This window comes from Xiphophorus maculatus, chromosome 6 (genome assembly GCF_002775205.1).
Source record: "Xiphophorus maculatus strain JP 163 A chromosome 6, X_maculatus-5.0-male, whole genome shotgun sequence".
Taxonomy (NCBI): Eukaryota; Metazoa; Chordata; class Actinopteri; order Cyprinodontiformes; family Poeciliidae; genus Xiphophorus; species Xiphophorus maculatus.
In genome coordinates this window covers 5,132,406-5,153,619 of record NC_036448.1, presented here as the reverse complement: position 1 = coordinate 5,153,619, position 21,214 = coordinate 5,132,406, and the positions used below count along the sequence as shown (strand labels likewise).

Sequence of the window (21,214 nt, the reverse complement as noted above, 5' to 3'; positions counted from 1 at the left end):
TCTGACTAGAGTTCTTATAGAGTGTTTTGTTGCTTTGTTAAGAGGCTTACATTGCTGGGTGTGAGATCTCTTGTGGTCGGCGTTTAGGTCTATTTGCAGATCTGCTCGCCTTTAATGTGTTTTATGCAGTTCTGCTGTTCAACATGGACTCGACGTTTTATCTTTTCCGTCTGCTGGCGTGATTCCCCCTGACAGGTTTCCAGCTGATCGCTGCACGGGGACCCATGACTTAATCCATGCGAGATCTCTCCACCAAAAGTCAAAGAGATCCTCCCCTGAGGGGAAAGAATGTATTAAAAGGCGGGATTCAGGGGTGGCAGGTAGGCTACTGTGAAGAAAGAAAAAAAAACAAACATGGAAATTTGGACTGATTCCATTCCCATTCATCTTCCTCCCTCCATCCAGTCTGGGTTTTTTTTTGTTTTTCTTCAGAAATGTGTTTTCCGTTGTCTGTCCCAGCGCTTAAAACTCTCAATTTGCCTGGTACGCATATTTTTCCATCTCCAAAACCACGCAAAGCAAGACTTAATTCCACCTCCCCCACACTCCCTCGCCCTCCTCTCAACAACGCTTGCCTTTCCCAGAGTCATACTGAACTTTAATCAAAGTCCGAACGAGAAAAACACACAAGAACAATTTCCATATGAGCGCGCACACTTTGAGAATGATTGTCCCATTTACAGCAGGAGGAAACGGCTCCTGTTTTTCTACGGGATCGTTTCCTGCTCTCAAAGGACACCTGGCCCTTTTTCACTGTTATGATAACTTAATTGTAAGCATAAATTATACGTTCCGGTCATCTGCACTCGGACAAAGTACTTTAGCCTGCAGCGGAAAGTTTGTTTTAAGGGTAGGGATCTCAATTAAAAACATTATGAAATTAAAATGTGCTGCTTCAGGAAAAGTGTGTGTAGTTTATCTGTGCAGCTTTCAACACAGTGTATTTTCCAGCTCTTTGTACCTGAAGCTAAGTAAAAGCGGAAACTCTTGTTAGCACCAGACGTTTACCTTGGTGAGGTAGGTGAAGTTGCATTCGGATCATGTGACGTTAGTACCAGCAAAGCTATAGACTTGAATACTCTCTGAAATATCTTTTGCCTTTTAACATGCAGGGCCTTGGAAGGTTATTCATACTCTTTCAACTTTTTCACATTTTGTCAAGCAACAACCACAAACTATGTATTGTACATGGTTTTCATGTTGTTGTTTTTTTAAAAACCAGTAAATATCTATCAATTCTTTTTTTTACAAAGTAGCTCCAACTCAGTCACCTTAGATGGTGGTACAGTCGGTAGCATCAGCTCCCTTTCCATTACAATAGTCCTCTGATGTCAAAAAACGCAATTTCGCAACTGCTGCGTTTCCATGAAATAAGACGAGCGATTGAAATCACACACGAATATTTCACGGGATAAGTCATTACAAAACATACTGCACCATCATCCTCCAACCACTTCCTGTCGTCTTCTTACCATTTTCCGCCAGCAGCGACATCCAGTTGTTGATCACACGACTCAGTTTTGCGAAACACACTTACTTCGACACGGCTGAAAAACCACCTCATCCTAGCGCAAGAAATGTTTTTAACGGAAAACTCGGTTCTTTTCTAAATTATCGTGTGGATTTTCGTAACTACAATTTGCGCGATTTTACAGTCAGTGCGGCTGTTGCCTTGAGGACAGAAAGACTTGGGTTCAAATCCCAGTCTTGGGTTTTTCTGCACAGAGTTCTGCCTGTGTGGATTGTCCCAGAGTCCAACTGCTTCCTCCTAGAGTCCAGAAATATGACTGTTGGGCCAGTTCCCTGTAACTTATTAAATAAATTGGCATCCGGTCTTGGGTGTACCAAGCCTCTTGCCCAATAATCACTGGACAAGGACAAGTGGGTTTAAATGATTGATGAATGGAGGACGTGTTTTAAAGTACATTTTTTGTGTTTTCCTAATTGGTTTGGACTTTGACTGGGACATCCTAACACATCCCTTTGTACCTCTGGCTACAAATTTAGTGATGTTCTACCAGAAGATGGACAATACATCAATAAAATTTGCACTGGTTTCTGCCGCAGCTGATGTTTGGCACTGGTCAAAAAATCTTCCACATTTGAATTTTATGTATAGATGTCAGAGTAAACGGAGCTCAAAACAAATGGTTGCTACATTTTTCAGTTTTTAATTTGTAAGTAATATGAAAACCGTGTATTATTTTCCTACATTACAACTATTAGATGCACTACTTTGATTTATGAAAACAAACATGTTGAAGTTTGTGGTTGTGGCATCACACAAAATGCTTAAAAGTTCAAGAACTCGTAACTTTTTGTCGCTTTACAAAGTTATGTGTGATACAGATTCGTGTCCCTAAATCCCCGTATGGGCAGAGTTTTGCGTCTGTTCCCGCAAACCGATGCTCGGCCTCTTTCCCTTGGCTGAGTTTGTCCGTCCGCGATCGACCTCTCGCTGCAGATGTACCATATAGCGCAGCAACGTAAACAGTGAGTCTTGAATGTGACGGCCCAGCAGCCTCAGTCTATGGGCCGGATCAGCATGCGGACAGACTTCATGGAGTAGAAACCCCCGCCGTAGTCGGCCCAGAAGATGCCGTCCTGGAATTTGCTGCGGTACACTCCTCCGGTGTACCAGACACCGTTGAGGTTGGCTTGGCCACAGGCGTTGTACCACCAGCCTCCTTTATGGAAATGGGCACAGTTACCTGTTATGGGTTAAAGGGAATCAGGAGGAAGAAAAAGTTAATGGGCAAGAGGGTTTGTTTGATAAAATGTTTTACAAAAAGTCAGCAGAAAAACTACGTTTCTTTCAAAGAAGAAAGTTGCCTTGATAAGATGTCTAAAACCCAACGTTGTGCTCCTTCACTAATCTGACCTCTATTTGTGGAGCTTGAGGGGATCAACAGTGTTGACTGAGGTCAAGCATGACTGAGTCCCAAAGAGTCAAACACAATTTGGAAAAAAAAAGTCATAAAGAGCTTATTTACTTTACGCCGACAGCAAATAATCTCCTTGTCACCTCGAGCGCTTTGGCATGCGTTCAGCGCTGAATGAAAAAGGGTCATGGATCTGAGTGAGAGATCATTGTTTGTTTTCCAAAGGAAGTGAAGGCTTTGCTGAAGGCTTCCTGGGATTCCAGGCGAGCGGGGGCCCCGAACCACGACGTTTAGGGTCCGTGTAGAAAAACAGGAGCAGAACTTCAATGCTTCTCCACTGTTTTCCACAATAAACAACCCTACCTCCATGTTAGAGTGCTGAAATATAAATTACAACCGAATACAGTAATTTACAAAGCGTGTGTGATCAGTACAATTACAAGTTGATTTTATTTATTTATTTTTTTTATCTGAATAGCTTACTGGGATTTGTGCTTTGTGGACTTTTTGGAGTGTTCTCGTTCATTTTCAGTACATATTTTATCTGCTTCTATCAATGATCTGCCTGCAGATGAAAAGTTGTATGAAGCCGATCCCAATGTGGTGGAGATTTTCAGCTTCATAAATATCGATCGCCGAGATCAAAGTAAGAATGCATTGTCGAGGCTGTCCTCCTCGGTGGAGAATTATTTGAACCTGAGTTTATGTAGAGTTTGTGAAAGGTACGTTAAGCGTAATTTACAGAAATCAGTAGAAATAGCTCAAATTTCTTTATAAAACAAAACTTGTGCGTAGGCAAAAGAAAACTTCTTAGCACAGAAAAAGAAAATTCTCATGAAGTCCTTTTAATCTGTTTTAATTTTTCTGACTTTGCATGCTTGGCGAGTCATAAAATTCTGGTTTATAATCCAGACTGCCAAACCGGCACTTCCAAATCAAACTAATTTAAACAAGGACTTCACCAAGCTTAACAAAATATGTTTTGATGCCAACATGTTTCAGCTTAAGCTTAAAAACATGCCATGGTTGTCTATGGAGGACCTAAAAAAGAACAACAAACTAGTGTTCTGGTCATTTATGTAGAATATTCATTCATAGGTTCTATCAGCTTAGGTTTCTTTAGTCAGTTATTATTTAAGTTGGCTTGGAACCAATATGTGCAATAAATGTGTGTATTTGAAATTGTTAAGATTGCTTTGATAACTTTTAGACCCTCCCACTAATTTAAGAGATTAAGAACTCTTTGGCGAGCATAAAAACTGCTCGCCGACAATGACTACCATTGGTTTTAGCTGTCCAGTTGACAGGATAACATGCTAAATAGTAAAGTTTCACATGACACGTGAAAGAAAAAAAGGATGTAGTGCTTTGCTACTAATTACCAACACGAAGACAACTAGATAAGATCTAAGGGTGTCTCATTTTACAGGTCAGTGAAAAGTTTTGAAAAGGGATTGAGAGGTAAGAGGTTCAGCTGTGCTAGCTTGACTTTGACAACCTTTACATGTAGATGTGCTGCAGAATTTGGTTCAGTTAAAACTAATAAAGCAAGCCGGACCCCAGCTCTCTGACAAGATCATCAGCAGAGCAGCTGTTTAAATTAGCTAATCAACCGCCGCTGTGTTCAGACGATCACTTATTAATAATCGCAAAATAAAACATCAGGGCTGAAAACATAAAACTATAAAGGACTGAATGTTCTGTTCTTTGTGTTTGAAATGCTCACATGTCTTTTGGTGTTGAATTCTCGTGGACAGTGATGTCAGTAATGCGCTACAAAGTAACGCTTTACTGACGTCGGACCACATTTTTCAGTAACGAGTAATCTAACGCGTTGCTTTTTCAAATCCAGTAATCAGACTAAAGTTACTTATCCAAATCACTGTGCGTTACTGCGCGTAACTATTTTCTTCTGGAATTTAATTTTATCTCCTCTACCCGTCTTGGAGTGACCGCCGTTTCTATGCGACAGCAGCAGCTGATCGCCGTGACAGAAATGCAAACGATGGAGGGAGGAGAGAGATGTGCGTTATGTTGCTGTAAAAACAGAAACTATTTTGAGTTTCTGTCGCCAAGTCTGACTATTAACGAATTTGGGCTTGTTTTGTCTAAAGTCGCTTGCAAATTGAATGAGTCACGAGTTGGGGTTTCTAGGGCTCGTTTTTGAACGTTGCTCATTTGGGCTTGGACATAAGCAGAGACACATAATCAGCCCCAGAATTTGTATGACATCCAGTTAGTTTTAGTCAGACTCTCCCTGTCCATCATTACCCGGATGATTGTTAATGTCAAGGTAATATATTTGCTTTGAATGACGTCGAGTTTTTGCGTTGCCCTCCAAAAAACCGCAAACATCGAGACCAATATGAACAGCGCAATAAACGTAAAAAACAGTTTTTGAGTTGTTCTTCAACAGTTTTCCTGCTTTATTCCTCCCTTTGCTGTGGCGCAGCGCACAAAATTAATAACACCCACATGTCCAGGTTTCATTTAGTTAACAGAACTGTTCTGCAGCGCGGCCACGGATGGCAAGTCAAAGCATCGTCTTTGACAAGATGTAAACAGTAAAATGCAATGCTTCTATAAAGAAGACATCCCAGTATGACCGACCTGAGAAGGCGTCCTTGTCTCGATCCAGAGCGGTGAACTGTTTGCCGTTGTGGCTGCTGAGGGAGTCCCCCGCATTGCCCTGGTAGGTGCCCAGCCGCAGGCGGTAGCCCTCGCTCTCGGGCTCCAGGTGGAAGCTGTTGTACTGCGCGTACACCTTCTTGTCCATCCAGTCCTCCATCTCCACCAGGAGCTTGTAGTCTCCCTGCCTCCCCAGCTTGTAGATAGCCTCAAGGCCGAGCCAGTACTCCCCGTCTATGTTGCCAAAGCCGCTCTGGATCAAAGGAAGATTACAGGGACGGTTACAATGAGATCACAGGAAATAACGCGTGTTGTGTATTCATCCGGGTCCCCGAGGAGTTTGGAAAGGCGGTGATTATCTGGGAACATAAAACTTCTTGTGGAAGAGTTTTGGTTGTGCTTCTGTAATTCAGGAGAACTTCAAAGAGCAAAGAACACATGGTGACAAAAGATTACCACCTTAACCTATGAAATTTAGAAGAAAGCAATGCTGAAGAGTTTATGAAATAAAATAAGCGCCTGTATTCAGAATTCTGATACCGGGTCATGAAGCCAAGCGGTTTTGAACGTAGACGATAAAACATACCCCAAGGTTTTAGTAATGTCGAACTATTAAATTCATTATCCAGATCACGTGTCAGAAAGGCCCAGTCAAAGCCCAGACGCAAAATCAATTGAGAATCTGGGACAAAACTGAAAATTGTTATTTATAAATGGACTCCTTCTAATCTAACTGAGCTTGAACAATTTTGGAAAGAATGGGTACACTGCAAAAACACAAAATCTTAAGGCATTTTGGAAAAGTTTCTAGTGCAAATATCTTAGTACACTGAAAAATAGACAAAACTAACTTCACCAGTAACTTCTTGTCAAGATATACAATCTGATTTTAAGTAAATAATTCCTTAAGATGAATAAAGAAGAACAAGTCCCACTGGCAGATAACTTCATGCATAACATGGGACAAATGTCTTGTTTTAAGTGAAATAATCAAAGCAAGTTCCAACATCTTGCTTATTCCAAGTATATCAAGATATTTGCACTAGAAACTAGACCAGAAATACTTGGTAAGATTTTGTGTTTTTACAGTGCAAAACATTAATTGTGGAGAAATGCAAATCCACTAGAGGATCAATTTTCGATCAAATTGATCCTCTTCCTTCAACTTCAGAATCATCCATAACTTTATATAGTTAGGTTTATCTTTTTTTTTTTATGTCCATCACATTCAATTTCTGTTAAATCTTGTTAACCTCTACGGTTATAATGTGGCAAAAATGTGAGAAAGTTCAAAAACGCCAACGCCCTGCACCAGTCTCAAAAACACTCCACTTGGAAAAAAAAAAGAAAAAAAGTTGAGGTTTATGAATGTGGATGAATTGTGAGCCAGCAGATGATGAATGAAATAGGATTTCAGCATGGTTCAGTGTGTGTGTGTGTGTGAGATGGTTACGGTTTTGGTCTTGTGGTAGAGTGCAGAGACAATTCAGCGTTGAGGAGAGCAATTTAGCTGCCAGTTACCAGCGCATGATGCTGGCCAGACTGAGTGGAACGCTGGATTGTTGCAGCTGTCAGCAGCGGTGTACTCCTCGTTCTCACAGAGCCTCTATATGCTCACTGTGCTGGGCCGCTCAGTGGGGAGGCTCTATAGTAGAAGTGGTTTTGGAAAGACGTGAAACATGCCTTTCTCATTGGGACGGCTACAGTTTCATGTTGGGAATCTCAAAACATTGTGTTTTATGGTAACAGAAGGACTTGAGACCTGAAGGTAATTATCTCAAAGACCCCTCGGCTCCCTAGGAAAGCTCAAATAACAGCAGAGCTGTTATTTTTGAAAGAGTTGGAGGAAATACTGCTGTCATCACCTTGTAGCTGTCCCAGTTCCTGAAGAAGTTCACTGATCCATCTCTCCGGCACTGGATAACCGTCCAACCTCCGTTGTCTATATCCTGTTCACACCAGGCTTGCACCGGCCTCTCCGCCTCATCTGGTTTGATCAGATACATGCCGCTGGTGCTGTGGCCGGCCTCCTGCGCCTCCTGGCAGTCTCTGAACGGGCCTGACGGAAAAGCATGATAAGAGAGAGGGGGAGCAGGCGGTGAAGGACAGGATCCAGCTGGAAAATGGACAACGTGACTAACAATCTGACAGTGAACTGAAGAGTCATCGGTCTTGTCCAGTAACTTTGTAAATGTTTACATAAAGGCAAAGAGCAAGCGAAAGGCGAAGAGTTTAAAACGTACTTTACAAAACTGTGCATCTAAGGGAATATATGCTAGGCTTACTGGCCTGCTTTAGCTAGTAAGCCTAGCTAGAGCAGCTATAGTGAATTGTACTGATTTAGCTGGTTTGGCTAGTAAGGCTAGTTAAAATAGCTAGGCTTACTAGCTAGCTGTACAGAACTATGAGGTTCTATGACACAGAATCTCTCAGCTTTAGCCAGTAAGCCTAGCTAAAACAGGCTAAAGTAAAGCAGAATCAAAGCAGCCGTTTCCTTCATTTTATTACATTAAGCAATTTATAGAGTGAGCCTTTAACAAACATTTTCTATGCCAGATAGAAAAAAAAAATCTTAAAATTTGACAGTTTATTGTTAGCCTCATAAAAATTCTCCTACTAGCTCAGGAGCTACATTTTAACTTGGCTAAAGTGTAGCACTACTTCAGTGTCATTTGTTACGTCTCTCTTGTAGCTTGAAGTATTTTATTTCAATCTCTGTGTATTCTTTCATATACAGGTTTGTGAATAAATTCTATTGGAGTGAGCATCAGGCTTTTTCTCTCACACAGCCCAAGTAAAGTTCACTCCAAATAAAGGAAAGTGCTAGCATGCTAGCAAAACATTTTCTTACAATGCCATTTGGGTTTGATCATCCTGATTGCAATGAATATTTACATAAAAAATCTAAAAATACCCGTAACTGTTTTGTTTCACGGGTCAAATGTTTATTTCCCTCCAAATGAACCAATGTGTTTAATGGACAAACATACAATTTAGCTGTGCCAAACCCTGGGACATGTTCCTGTGTGTGTGTATCTGCAACTTTAATCTGGGGTTTTATGTTTCCTTTTTAACAATGGCTTCTTTCTCCCAGAGCAGCTTTTAAGACCAGGCAGCTGCACCATTTTTTACAGTGTAAATAAAAACTCTCCCATACCTTACCAACTCTCTCATGTTTAATTTTGAACACGTCTAACTCAAAGCACAGACTCTCATTTGTTGCAAGCTTACAAAGCCCTGGCATCATCAACCTGGTCTTTATGAACTGTGCCATATAACGTTTGGACTTTGAAGACATTAATAAAGAAATTTCTTATTGTTGTATGGTTGCAAAGGAAAATACTGTTGATGTTTGACTGGCCGAAACGAGAATGTGTCGTCAGACATTGACAGCAGTTGTTATTGATTGAATAATGGTTGTATGTCTTCTTACAGTGCGCGGGTAAACAACTATTGTAAATATCACTCTGAACAGCGGAAAGTGCATGGACTCTTCCATAGTGTTTGTATCTGGTCATTCTTAACACCTCTGTATTAGTAGAATTATCTCCAAGGTCTTGATCACCCTCAGATAGATACCGTTTTTGGTGGCGCTACACTATAAACTCACCTTGTCAAAATGCTCTAAATGTAACAGACATGTTGTGCATATGAATGGCAGTAAGGCCTTTTGATTACAATTGGTCAAAGGAGACCTAGTACTTCAAGATAACCCGGAAAGGCCTCCAGTGTTTGTGAGAGAAAAAAAAAAGTACACTTTGACAACACTGCTAGACAACTCTAAGCTTTACACATTTTATAGTTTTTCTGCTTCTATTTTTTTTTTTTTAGCATTAATAACGTCTCACTTTTCTAATACTCACCCCCTCAAACCTCAACCATACCCAAAAATCCATGGAAAATCTGGCACCTCTGAAATTTCAGCAAGAACACTCAAAGCAGGCTATTTACCATTTACATGTGGCTGCTGCAGATCTACAAAGTTATACTTGTTTACGATTTTCTCTAAGGACAGACCAATTAAGTCTCTCTAATGAGATATGACTCCCCCTCCCTCTCCCTCCGCTATGATGACAAACAGCTACAAATAGATTCATATAGCTGTGCGTAGTGAGTTTGTTCGACGGGTAAGCAACTCCTATGTAATTATTTATTTATACTACTGTTAAACTTTACGGCCTCTTGCGTACGCTGAACATGCCTCGGCTCTTGCGGTAACCAGCCGAGACTCCCATCATGCCCGCCTGGCTTTTGTCTGAGCCTCACGCAATGGAACAGTCTCACAAACAGATCATTTGCCAACATAGCTGTCCTGAAATCCTTCACACTTTATTATTCTTGGGCAAAGCCAATGTGAGCACGTCAAAAACTTTCTGTCAATGAGCAAAATCCAGCTGGTCGACCCTGTCTTTCCCTTGGTAAAGGTTTCCTTGGTCGACTCGGATTGTACAACATTTGTGTTTCCATTCTGGTCTGTGTGCTTTCTGTTGCGCATGAAGCAGAGTTTCAGCTGATTTTGCACATTTTTAACCTTTTGGAACGAGGCTGCTGGTCCATCTACAGCTGCAGCCTTAGAGCGTGATGTTGTTATTATTGGCCTTTCAAAGAATGATTGTTGTACATTTCGCCATGACAGGACTGTCTTGGATCCACAACGGCTATTGTAGACAGAGAAGGAAAACAAGGAGAACATTTTCACCAAAAAATTCTGGAATTTTCTAGAAAAAAAAAGTAAATTTCTGAGCTCCAAAAATCTAAATTTGCCAGAGAAAACATGGAAATTTATGAGTTTCAAAGGTCACTTTTTTTTAACCTCAAAGAATTTCAAAAAAATCAGAAATGTCTTGAAACTCAGAAATTGCTTTGGTTTTTCCAGAAATTACTGAGATTAATCTCAAAATTTCAGATTTTTTTTTCTAGCAAAATATTGACTTTTCAATCTCAGAAATCTTCCAGAGCGTTTCTGAGATTAATCTCCAAGTTTCTGAGTTTTTAGGTGGAAATGTACTCTTCCTTTTTTTTTTCTTTCTACAATGGCCCTACTACATTGTCATATGGATCTGACCGTGCAACAGAATCTAGGAATGAAGAAGAAGAAACGGACAATCGCCCACTCACCCTCTGTGCTGAAGTTTCTCTCAGATTTCGGGACCTCGAGCGTACTGCTCGTGGGGGTTGACCCGGAGCGAGAGCCCCTATCCGGCCCAAACCCTCTGGTGTTTCGACTCTGGATCTCATTGGTGAACCGTGGCACGCTGACCGGAATGTTCTCAGGTACCACCTGCACCAGTGGGGGTCCTATAGGTGGCTGTTCATGGCGCCGACTGTGCATCTGCATGCAGTGCTCCTCTAGCGTTCCGATCAGCACCGACTGATTGTTCACGATTGCAGACAGCGCTGCATATTTGGCCTCCAGCTCCTTGTACCGGGACGTCAACCGCAGTGACTCGGAGGTGGCGTTAAGGATGCGCGTCTCCAGCTGGGCCAGCTCCAGTGAGTTATCCCTCTTCCTTATGATCTCATGCAGCAGCTGCATGTACAGCTGAGTCACTCTGGAGTTCATGTTTCTGCTCTCCTTCCTCAGTAGCTTCATCTCATTCACCAGGTTGCCGTCCACATCCACCACGAGCTTCAGAGTCTCCATCTCTCGACGCTGTTTGGACAGAAGGTCGCGCACCGCCGCAACATCCAGGCGCGTCACTCGGTCTTTGTCAGTGGAGTAGCCCCGGGTGGCGCAGATGGGGCCCGTAATCTTTTGCTCCGGGACCAAGAAGGTGTAGGAGCACTTCTTGTTTTCTTCGGCAGCCCCCGGAGCTCTTCGTATCCTCGACAGGATGGGGTTCCTTGCCAGGGCTTGACCATTGCTCCAGAGAGACAAACCCAACAGGAGGGAAAGGGTCCACATCTCAAGTCCCATGGTTGCTCCTCTTGCTATAGCCAATCAACCAGAAGATCTGTAAAATTACCACAAAAAAAAAGAAATGACAAAATCTGTTTTGTGCATTTCAGCAAACACCCCTGCACCAACAACACAACAAAGTTGTCCATCTCCAACTTTACAGCCTCTCACTATCTTTCACAAGATTCATTTCTACATGATACGTCAAAAACGAATAGGATCCATGTATATACTATCTGTGCTAAGTTGCTCTTTGTTGTTTCGCGGGGGAGTGGTACCCATCTTGTTGAACAAATTCAGACACGTACAAGACAAACAAAGTTTCATGCACTTGAAACAATTGAACTCATGCATTTTTGAGCCAGGAGAAAAAAAACAGAATACTGAGACAAAAACGATACTGAAAAAGGGAGAGCATGCAAACTCCAATGAACCGCTGCTGTTGAATCTTTTGCAGATCTCTGTCGAATCTGTAACCCGCTGAAGCAAAATAAAAGCACTTTGCTCCCAATGTTTTGACTTGCATGTCACCTTAGTGCTAGCACACATGAATTTCCCCATTGAGGGACAATAAAAGTAATTTCTATTCTACTCTATAAATATCAATCCATTGATCTATTTCCTATGCTCCCTTTGGGTTGCATCGGGAAGCTTCCAGTCTCAAGTAGTGAACAGTCAAGAGATAGAATACTGAAAAACCATCAGTAACTGCATTTCCACTACTAATGTGTGAAAAACTCTGTCAATATTTCATTAATACGGAAAAGAGACAATTTTGGAATTGCTGCATTTCCATTAAATGAGAAACATTAGAAAACATGTTAACTCTGGGTGTGCCGTGGTGGCGTAGCGGTTAGCGCGACCCGAATTTGGAGGCCTTGAGTCCTCGACGCGGCCGTCGCAGGTTCGACTCCCGGACCCGACAACATTTGCCGCATGTCTTCCCCCCTCTCCTTCCCCGTTTCCTGTCAGTCTACTATCACATAAGGGACACTAGAGCCCACAAAAAGACCCCCTAGAGGGGAAAAAAAAAAAAAAAAAAGAAAACATGTTAACTCAAACTACTTCCTGTTGTCTTCTTCTTTGTGGTTTGCGCCAGTGACTTGATCGCGTGACTTGTGTGATGCATAAAAGCATTTAAAATAGCAGTTTTTCTTAAATAAACCAGTTTTGATGCAGTAAAAAAATAATAATAAATCACCGCCAAACGTTTTTGTCAAAAATCTTTTTGTTTGTTTTTAAATGAACGCATTTTCTTGAAACAAATGTATTTTCAAAATATGAAATTGTGCAGTTATATAAGTGGAAACGCAGCTACCGAGACAGACAAATATGCATAAATTTACAGTTCGGTTCAGGACAATTTAGATAGGCCATGCATGTTTTTTTTCTATTATTATTATTATTATTATTATTCTGAGAGAAAAATCTGTGTACCCACCAAAAAAGAAAAGTCAATGTGGACTGGAAAAACATACAAATTTCATGCTGAAGGCATAAAATTTGGCTGCTATGCATTAAAATTGATTTTATTTGCATACCGCGTACAGCAACGGATAATTTCCTGACATATCAGCTATATGCTTTAAAACAGAACCCAGTTTATAAATTGTTCTAGTTAGTCAATTCCCTAACTGTTTAAACTTTAGAAGAAAAAACATAATCATTTCCTTCTTATTAAACTCCTTCATTCATGGATGCACAGGTATAATCAACATGAGGATTTTCCGGGATACTGAAAGAAAATGTGAAACATGAAAAGACTGGATCACTGGCAACTATTGACATAAACAAGTATTAATACAACCACTACAACAGTAGTCAAGGTTCCCTTTGCATTTAGGTATTGACCATATATTAATGCTACAGTGAGCACATTATGCCTGAACCAACAAAATGACCCAGTTGCTGCTTTGTTGTTCTGTACCTATTTGTTCTGAGTATAAAATGGTGCCATCTGTCACAGACACTTTTTTTTTTTTTACAACTTCTGATTTTCCATGCTTTTCTGCTTACTTATAATCTGCTGTGAGTAAATGTAGTTCTATGATTGCAATATATATTATCAACCAGCAGGAGGTCATTTAGAGTTACGGAGCCTTACAAAACAGCAGCGGTAACATCGTTAAGCAAAGGGAAAAGTTTTATTTCCAACTTCATTAAAACTACGTTGCTTCTATAATTTGGTCCGTTACATAACGCATATTAAAACTCAGAGAAAAAAAAAATTTAATTACATTTTTTTCCCCCCTTTCATTTTCCCTCCTTCTGGGATCATTTTTTTGGTCTTGTTTTCCAGCAGCCCTGAGCCCAGGATCACAGTGTGTTGCTCACTTCCTCAAAAAGGACAAACTACTAAAAGACCACTGCAAAAAAAACAACAACAACAAAACAAACAACTAGCAAATCAATTAATAATTACCATTTAAAGACTTGGTTAATCTTCTCCAGTAATATTCCCATCCAATCGTCTTGCTACTATCTGTTCCATATTTGGTTTTTGCATTTTCTTCAGTAGAACTGGTTCTAAATTACATTCCTGCAATTGAAAGCTAATAGTGACATGTGTGACCATTTTGAAAAAAAAATATATATATCAAATAACTAAATATTATTTCCAACATATATTAGAGGTCCTAAGTTATTATACAATGAAATAACTAAATAAAACTCATACATTTTGTTTTGTGTTTAGCTTTCAGTCCTCAGGAATATATTGGAAATAATTTACACTGTTCTAATGTCTCACAAGAAAAACATAAACGTCTGATTGGCCAATCACTGCAGACCAATCACCATTTTAGAGGCAAAATATACATTTAAAATATTTATTAAATAATTAAAAATGATTATTTTTGTTATTCACGGTAAATGTAAATTAATTAATTTGATGTATGCATCTCCAAATGTGTTCACATTCCTACTTTTTAAATTGCTGAAATGTGGCACTCGTGGAGTTCCGTACATAGGCGTGGACAGTTACGATTATAGTCAGGAAGAAAATAACTGTAACTTAAAAGCCAGACCTGTGTTTTTCTTCACCAACCGGCCTACATGAACAAAAATATCCTTGACAATGATTTATTAGCTGGATGTCCCAGTTTTGTGTCAGAGGCCTTATTGATAAAAAAAAAAATTGAATGGAAGGAAACAAGTGATAGAAAAAAAAGTGCAAAAGTAACAGCACTTAACAGCAATCCAAAAAGTCCAATTGAGTTTGGACTGCAGCTGGAGGCGCCACACACAGATGCATCCAGAACATGCGCCGTTACATTCCTGGAGTTAAGCCACGCCTGAACTAAAGACAACATTAAGAGCCGCTTACCTGGGCTAAAGAGAAGGAATGGATTGTTGCTCAGTGGCTCAAAAATCCTCTTTTCAGATGCAAGTAAATTTTGCATTACGTTTGGAAAAGCCCCAGAGTTTGGAGGAAGAGTGAAGACAAACAGAATCCAAGTTTCTTTCGGTCCAGTGGAAAATTTCCACAGCCAGTGATTTGTCGTCTGCTGGTGTTGCTCCACTGTGTTTTATCAAGGCTAATGTCAACGCAACCTCTACCAGAGCACTTCATGCTTCCTTCTGCTGACGAGCTTCATGGAGGTCCAGATTTCACTTTCCAGCAGGACCTGGTACCGGACCAAACTCCCAAAGGTACCAGAAGCTGCTTGAGTGACCCTGGAGGTAATGTCCTCGATTGTCCTGAACCCCAAAGAAGAATCTAGGGAGTATTGTCAACCTATCGCCTGTAAGCCATAATCATTAAAATGAGAAGAAAAGAACATCTAAATCAGTCCACTGAGTCTACTGAATCTGCATCTGTAAAGTTTCACTTTTTGAACCGTATTTCTTGAATAAATTAACTTCTACGTAATATTTGGTTCTTCTGGGTAAAATTTTGGTGACGTGTGTAAACTGCATCATTTTTTATCAGTAACATATCTGAGTAAAAGGCTAGTTTGCAGTATTATATAAAATCAACTCTTTTTTTGAGTTTTCATGTTATCATGTTATACTGTTATTCCCTCATCAAAAACAGAGCTGGAGTGTTGCATTGATTCTTTCATTTATGTTTGAAAAAAAAATCCTTTCATCTCCCATGGCAACCATTCAGCTGGGCAAAACGCCCGGGTAGACCTAGCTCCGCCTTCGAGACGCGCTTCCGCCTTGCAGAGCAACCTTCCCCCGCCTTTCCTCCACTCAGCTCCTTCAGACTAGCCAGCAGCAATTAGCAAACACCTGGCTATGACTTCCTGAAGTCATGACAACGGAAAGAACAGAATACTTTAAAGAGACAGATGCCCTATTTCAAGACATTAAATTGCAAAGTTAAATTTCATTTAAGTCATATTTATATATATATATATATATATATATATATATATATATATATATATATATATATATATATATATATATATATATATATATACAGTATATATACTGTATATATATGGCATATCAACTGCAGTTAACATAGTTACTTGATTGTGCTACAAAATGGAACTATGCCTGGAAAACACATAGGCCTAATAGCGCCTCTTTAATGACTTTTCCCTTAAATTATCTGACATCGTTAGACCACACTGCGTCTCTGTTGACGTTTTTTTTTTTTTCCTCTAACCCGTCTGCAGTGCGAAAGGAGAGTTGTTTGGCGTAAATCAGAAGGAGCGTCCACAGAACCGTAAACACGACAGTTCTGTTTGACAATGAAGCGAGAGAGCACTGAAATAAAGCAACATTTTGGGGCTTTTCAAAGCAAACTTTGAAAGATGTCCAGGTGGTCTCAGACTTTGCGTCCACCAGGCAGGAGCTGCCCCCTGCTTCTGCAGCCCGGTTGTTCCCTGTGTTATCCTAATAACTCATATTTTCAATGCGTTCCCAATTGGCTCCTGTTTCATAAATGGACTTGACCACTTCTATATCAGGTGTCGTGTTGATGTCTGGTGTTAATGTTTCTGTAGACCTCACCGCTCAGACCTCTCACACAATTCCCTCACAGCCCTCCAGTCTACCTGCACTGGCTCATGCGGAGCAGTAGGAAAAGTATTCCTCTGGAAGTCTGGAAAAAGGATTTCACTTAATATTTAAAATAATCCACAGAGGATTGAGCCAACGTGTCAAGAGATGGATCTAAAATATCTTCTAATGAGCACGAGATGACGGGCCCTGATGGATTTACGAGGTGCAGAAATGTGTCGGCACAAGGAGTACATCATTTTGATTGGGCTAATTTTCACGCAGTGGTAACACAAGAAGAGGGACTTGGTGTGTTTGAGGAATAACAGCAGAAACAGAGATTCAGACATTTTAAGGAATGTCTCGGTGAAGCCTGTTTTTGTAAAGAAAGCTGATCTTTTCATCGTATTGGTTTGGACAGGAACTGGAATAAAGAAGGGAAGGTGAGAGATCCTCCTGGCCATGGGTCCATAATGATGAACCAAAGTCAGGCTAAACCAGAATGCAGCGTGGTGGACATGCCAGTCCGTCACAGGGAAACACAGAGACACCCTGGTCAGACAATGATGTACACATACACTCAAAATGGTGTTTTCACACCTGATGGTCCAGTACGCTCAGTTTGATTTATTACATTTTCAGCTGGTCCAGTTCGCACTGTACTGTACTGTGTGTCAAATGATCCAAAGCCTTTGAGAAAGCTGTTTGCTCCCTCTCCTCTGGTGGCGCTGCACCGAAAACCGAAGGAAACAACAGGAAAACCTCAGAAGAAAACCTGAGCAAAACTTCCTTCTTGACAAAATGTAGACAAAAATGGAGTAGTGTCAGAGTTTAGCATTTGTAGGATTTATCATTTGTTTATGGCAAGAGACCACGAGCCATTTCTCCCTTTAGCGCTAGATTTGTTCATTTGTTTTGGTTGTATTCACCCAGAATGCCCTGCGCTATAGTTCGCTTCCTGTTTGTGGACCATCCGCCGGTCCGCTTGTATCCACATATGCGTTCGAACCGCCCCAGAGTTCACTTCAGTCGAAAAGAAGGCTAGTTTTTAGGGGGACCGGAGTTGACTTTCCAGAGTTCAGCTGTGCATTCACAAACAGACTTTCTAGACAAATGAACTAGAGTTTAGCTAAAGCAGACTAAACAGGGCTGGTGAGAGCACACCCTAAAAGAGACCAGTTAGCCTATCAGTCATGTTTTAGGACTGTGGGAGAACGCCCGAGTGCCCAGAGAATCCACATACACTGGGAGGACATGCAGACTCCCTGCAGTAAGACCACAGTCAAAGAAACGTATCCTGGTGGATTAGCTGAAACTGCTGCTCCTGCAGATTACTATTTTTGTACCATTTGTCACGGAAATAATAAGCTTGACTCGTTCTGAAGTTCAGTGTTTTATTGATCCCAGATCTCTACGAGCCGGCATATGTTTTTAATGAATAGATTTTTCAACAACACTGTTGCTCTCTGAAGCCAGAGTTTTAGCTTTGCCATGTGGAACAAGCTGCAGTTAGAATTAATTGTGAATCGTAAACGGCATGAGCACAAAGTAACGGTCGCTCAAGAGAAAACGAGTCACACGTCAAGAGCCGCCCTGCGACAACTTGGCACTGTCGCGCAGTTATTATTTGCAGCAAAGTCCTTTCTTTCACCCCCCGTTTCTCTGTAACCGCAGGTCAGCCTGCTTTAAAAGTCGAAGCAAAAAGTCTGAGAACATTGGCACGTCTGCATGACTCCAGCCGCTCAGTATGAATCTCACAGGCCCCCACTCTGACAGCGGTGACAGTGTTTACATAGAGGCTCTTTAGCCAGGGCTGTAAATCTCATCTGCGGTTATTAGTCCCAAGTTTCCCTCGTTCACAATGTGCAAGACCTCATCAAGTTTATTACAAAGCAGACTGCATATAATGACTTAATAAATGGTTAATTTCCTGTTTTTTTCTTTCTCTGTTCTCAGAGTTGGACATCACCAGCAGTCACACAGGGGTCAATGCACGAGTATTCACACAAAAGTATTCGCAAAAATAATTTTTGCCACTTTACAGCCGCAGACTTCAACCGGTCTTATTGGGATGGACCGCGTGATGAAGATAGTGATACAAGGTTTTGCAAGTAAAAGTGTGTCATTCATCTGTATGGCGTCCCATAATGAAATCTGGAACAACCAACTGTCCTCAGTCCCTGAGTAGTAAATAAAAGCCACTTGTATCAGCAGTGGTGGGCTAACTAAAAAGTACCAACCATAAACTCTAGACCCGCTAATGCGAAAGCAGTAAACCAACATGCTATTTAGCGGAAGCTAACGCTAAAGCAGTTCACTAACATGGTATTAAGCAGAAGCTGATGCCAACACACTGCATCAACATGGTATTTAGCAAAAGTTAATGCTAAAGCAGTAGAACAGCAGGCTATTTAGCTGAAGCTACTACTAAAGCAGTACACTAACATAGTGTTTACCAGAAGCTGATGCTAACACACTACATCAACATGTTATTTAGTAGATGTTAATGCTACAGCAATAAACCAGCAGGCTATTTATCTGAAGCTAATGCTAAAGCAGTACACTAAATGGTGTTTAGCAGAAGCTGATGCTAACGCTCTACTTCAGCACAGTATTGTCAGACCGCTAATGCTGAAGCACTGCACGAACAAGGTATTTAGCAGAAGCTAATGCAAAAGAGCTAAATTAAACCACGATGATAGCCGCCACGTGTCAATGGCACAACATATGTTACTACATAGCATATCATCCTCAGTAGGGCCAGATTTTTGATCAGGAAGCACGCAGGACATCATTATATTTAAAATGTTAACTATAGCACAGGGAAACATTCTGGGTACAGAATGAATTCCAGCTTATTCAAATGAAAGTTCACAAAACAGCCAAACAAGTTAGCGCTCTGAAATTCATCCAGGAAAAATATTTTAAGGGAAGCTAAAGTGCGATAAAGGTTTTCAAAGTCAGCAAAAATGCTAAACTGCTAACCAAAGAAATTTGCTCCGCTATTAGCGTATAGCATAATAGCAGAAGCGTGTAGGTACAGTGTTAGTGTAATGTTGATATTGTTCTGTGAAAACCTCAGAGGTTTGTTAGAGAACTGCATGAAAACCAAGGAACACAGCAGACAAATTAAGAATAAAGTTGTGAAGTTTAAAGCAGGTTTAGGTACTGAAACAATATCCCAAACTTTGAAAATCGTACAGAGCTCTAAACAGAGTTGGCAGTAGATGACAGGGAAGCTTTGTCAGAATTAGTTGGAAGACGGGTGGAGCTACGTGCTGGGCCATGTTGAACGAAAACCATTCAGCAGGAAAGCAACCAACATACAGCCAGAGCTATAATGGAATCATTTAGAACAAGCCACATCCATGTGTAAGAATAGCCTAATCAAAGTCCAGACTTAAGTACAATTGAGAATATTTTTTTTGCAAAAAAAGAATTCAGGGAAGAATTGTCTAGAAGTTTGCAAAGATGGTAGAAACATTCCACAAAGGATTTTTACAGTGAAATGTGCTTTACAAAATCCCGACTCGGAGAAGCTGAATACAAAAGCAAGCCGCACTTTACAGATTCGTATTTGTGACAAAATAGTCTAAGCATCATTTTCTTCACAACTGTGTGCCATTTTTTTGTCTGCGTATCCCATCAAAATCTCCCCCCACCCCCAAAAAATATGCACTGAGGTTTGTGGTTGTGATATGACTGCATCTGAAAAAGATTCAAGGAGAATGAAAACTTTTTCCAGGCACTTCACAGGGAACCATCAGTCCTGCTTTGCTGTGACCAGTTTTCGAAGATCGGGTTGATAAAGAGCCACACAGTGCGAAGACGAAACCACCTTCTGCTGGAAAACAAGCATAACTCAAACATATTGTTAATTTTTAATTTATTTATTTTTTTAATCTGCATTTTTCCAGTCAAGCTGTGTTGTGGCTTTTTCTAAGGACCTGTGCATTTCAGAGCGCTGTGCCAGTCTGCCCTCAAGCGCTGGTGCCACTGATTAGGCCCGTCTGCTGAGGAGGCAACATGATACACAGACTTTCTATGTGCTGAATATGATGAAGGGCTTTATGTAAGGCCTACATTGGTAATAAAAAAAACTCATCCACAGATCCTAAATGTCACCAAATATCCACAGTGTGATGCATTCTTGGAAAGTTGTGACTAACTTGCCACAAAATTGATAGGAAAAATAATAAAAATTGCAAAAGTATTGCGGCAAAGCTCACATTAAACAACTGATGTGACATTATAAAAGTAAAAATGACAAACTGGGGATTAGAAGTGGTTTTAAATGCTGAAGAAAAAAACTCATTTCCATTAGTTTTTAATTGATTTAATTCCTAAGACTTTGCTTTATTGTCGACTGAGGCGAAGTTGAAGTAGCCCATCATAAGTTGAATAGAGTGGAAGAAATGTCAAATGGCTTCAAGCTGAATAAACACTGCTAATTTTAGCTCCTGCGTTATAAGCTGCAGCTGGATGACCCATTAAGTCTCTTTCTTATTCATTCTTTAGACTAAGTAGGTTTTTTTTTTTCCACCTTTCAGAATGACGTGAATGAGAACTACTGATACAATATACCCGAGTTGAAAAGAAGAAGCAAAAGAGAAAAAAAAAAGAAGACATTTTTAGAAATAACCAGAAGCAACAACTTCCCCACCTGTGTCAGTGAGTTCAGTCAGCGGTGTCTCAGTAGCGCGCCTCCACCAGGTTCATTCTGCGCCTCCTCGCCCCTCGCTGCTTTCATTTGCCTCCAGCTTCCACAGAGACTGAGGGCCCACGGCAGCCGCAGCCCACTGGTACGGAGCGGCGGAGGGTGGTCCATGCACAGAAAAGAAGGGAGGCT

At 40.8% G+C, this 21,214-nt stretch overlaps 1 protein-coding gene across 1 annotated transcript; it reads right to left on the bottom strand.

The window, feature by feature from the left end:
* Positions 1-300: 300 nt before the first annotated feature.
* Positions 301-21,182, bottom strand: LOC102230314 (angiopoietin-related protein 1-like). The gene is made up of 5 exons (XM_005811024.2): positions 21,029-21,182; positions 10,629-11,464; positions 7,376-7,569; positions 5,493-5,763; positions 301-2,711 (listed from the first exon to the last, which is right to left on the bottom strand). Exons 2-5 carry the CDS (start codon positions 11,425-11,427, stop codon positions 2,524-2,526), a joined length of 1,452 nt encoding a protein of 483 aa, XP_005811081.1. The 5' UTR covers positions 11,428-11,464; positions 21,029-21,182; the 3' UTR covers positions 301-2,523.
* Positions 21,183-21,214: the final 32 nt, after the last annotated feature.

Bases quoted from the DNA above. Each gene is read 5' to 3' on its own strand.
- LOC102230314 (XM_005811024.2), bottom strand. From the start codon at position 11,427: ATGGGACTTGAGATGTGGACCCTTTCCCTCCTGTTGGGTTTGTCTCTC. The intron at 7,570-10,628 runs GTGAGTGGGCGA...CTTTTCCGTCAG, and splicing joins GAGAAACTTCAGCACAGAGG to GCCCGTTCAGAGACTGCCAG. The intron at 2,712-5,492 runs GTCGGTCATACT...AACCCATAACAG, and splicing joins AGACAAGGACGCCTTCTCAG to GTAACTGTGCCCATTTCCAT.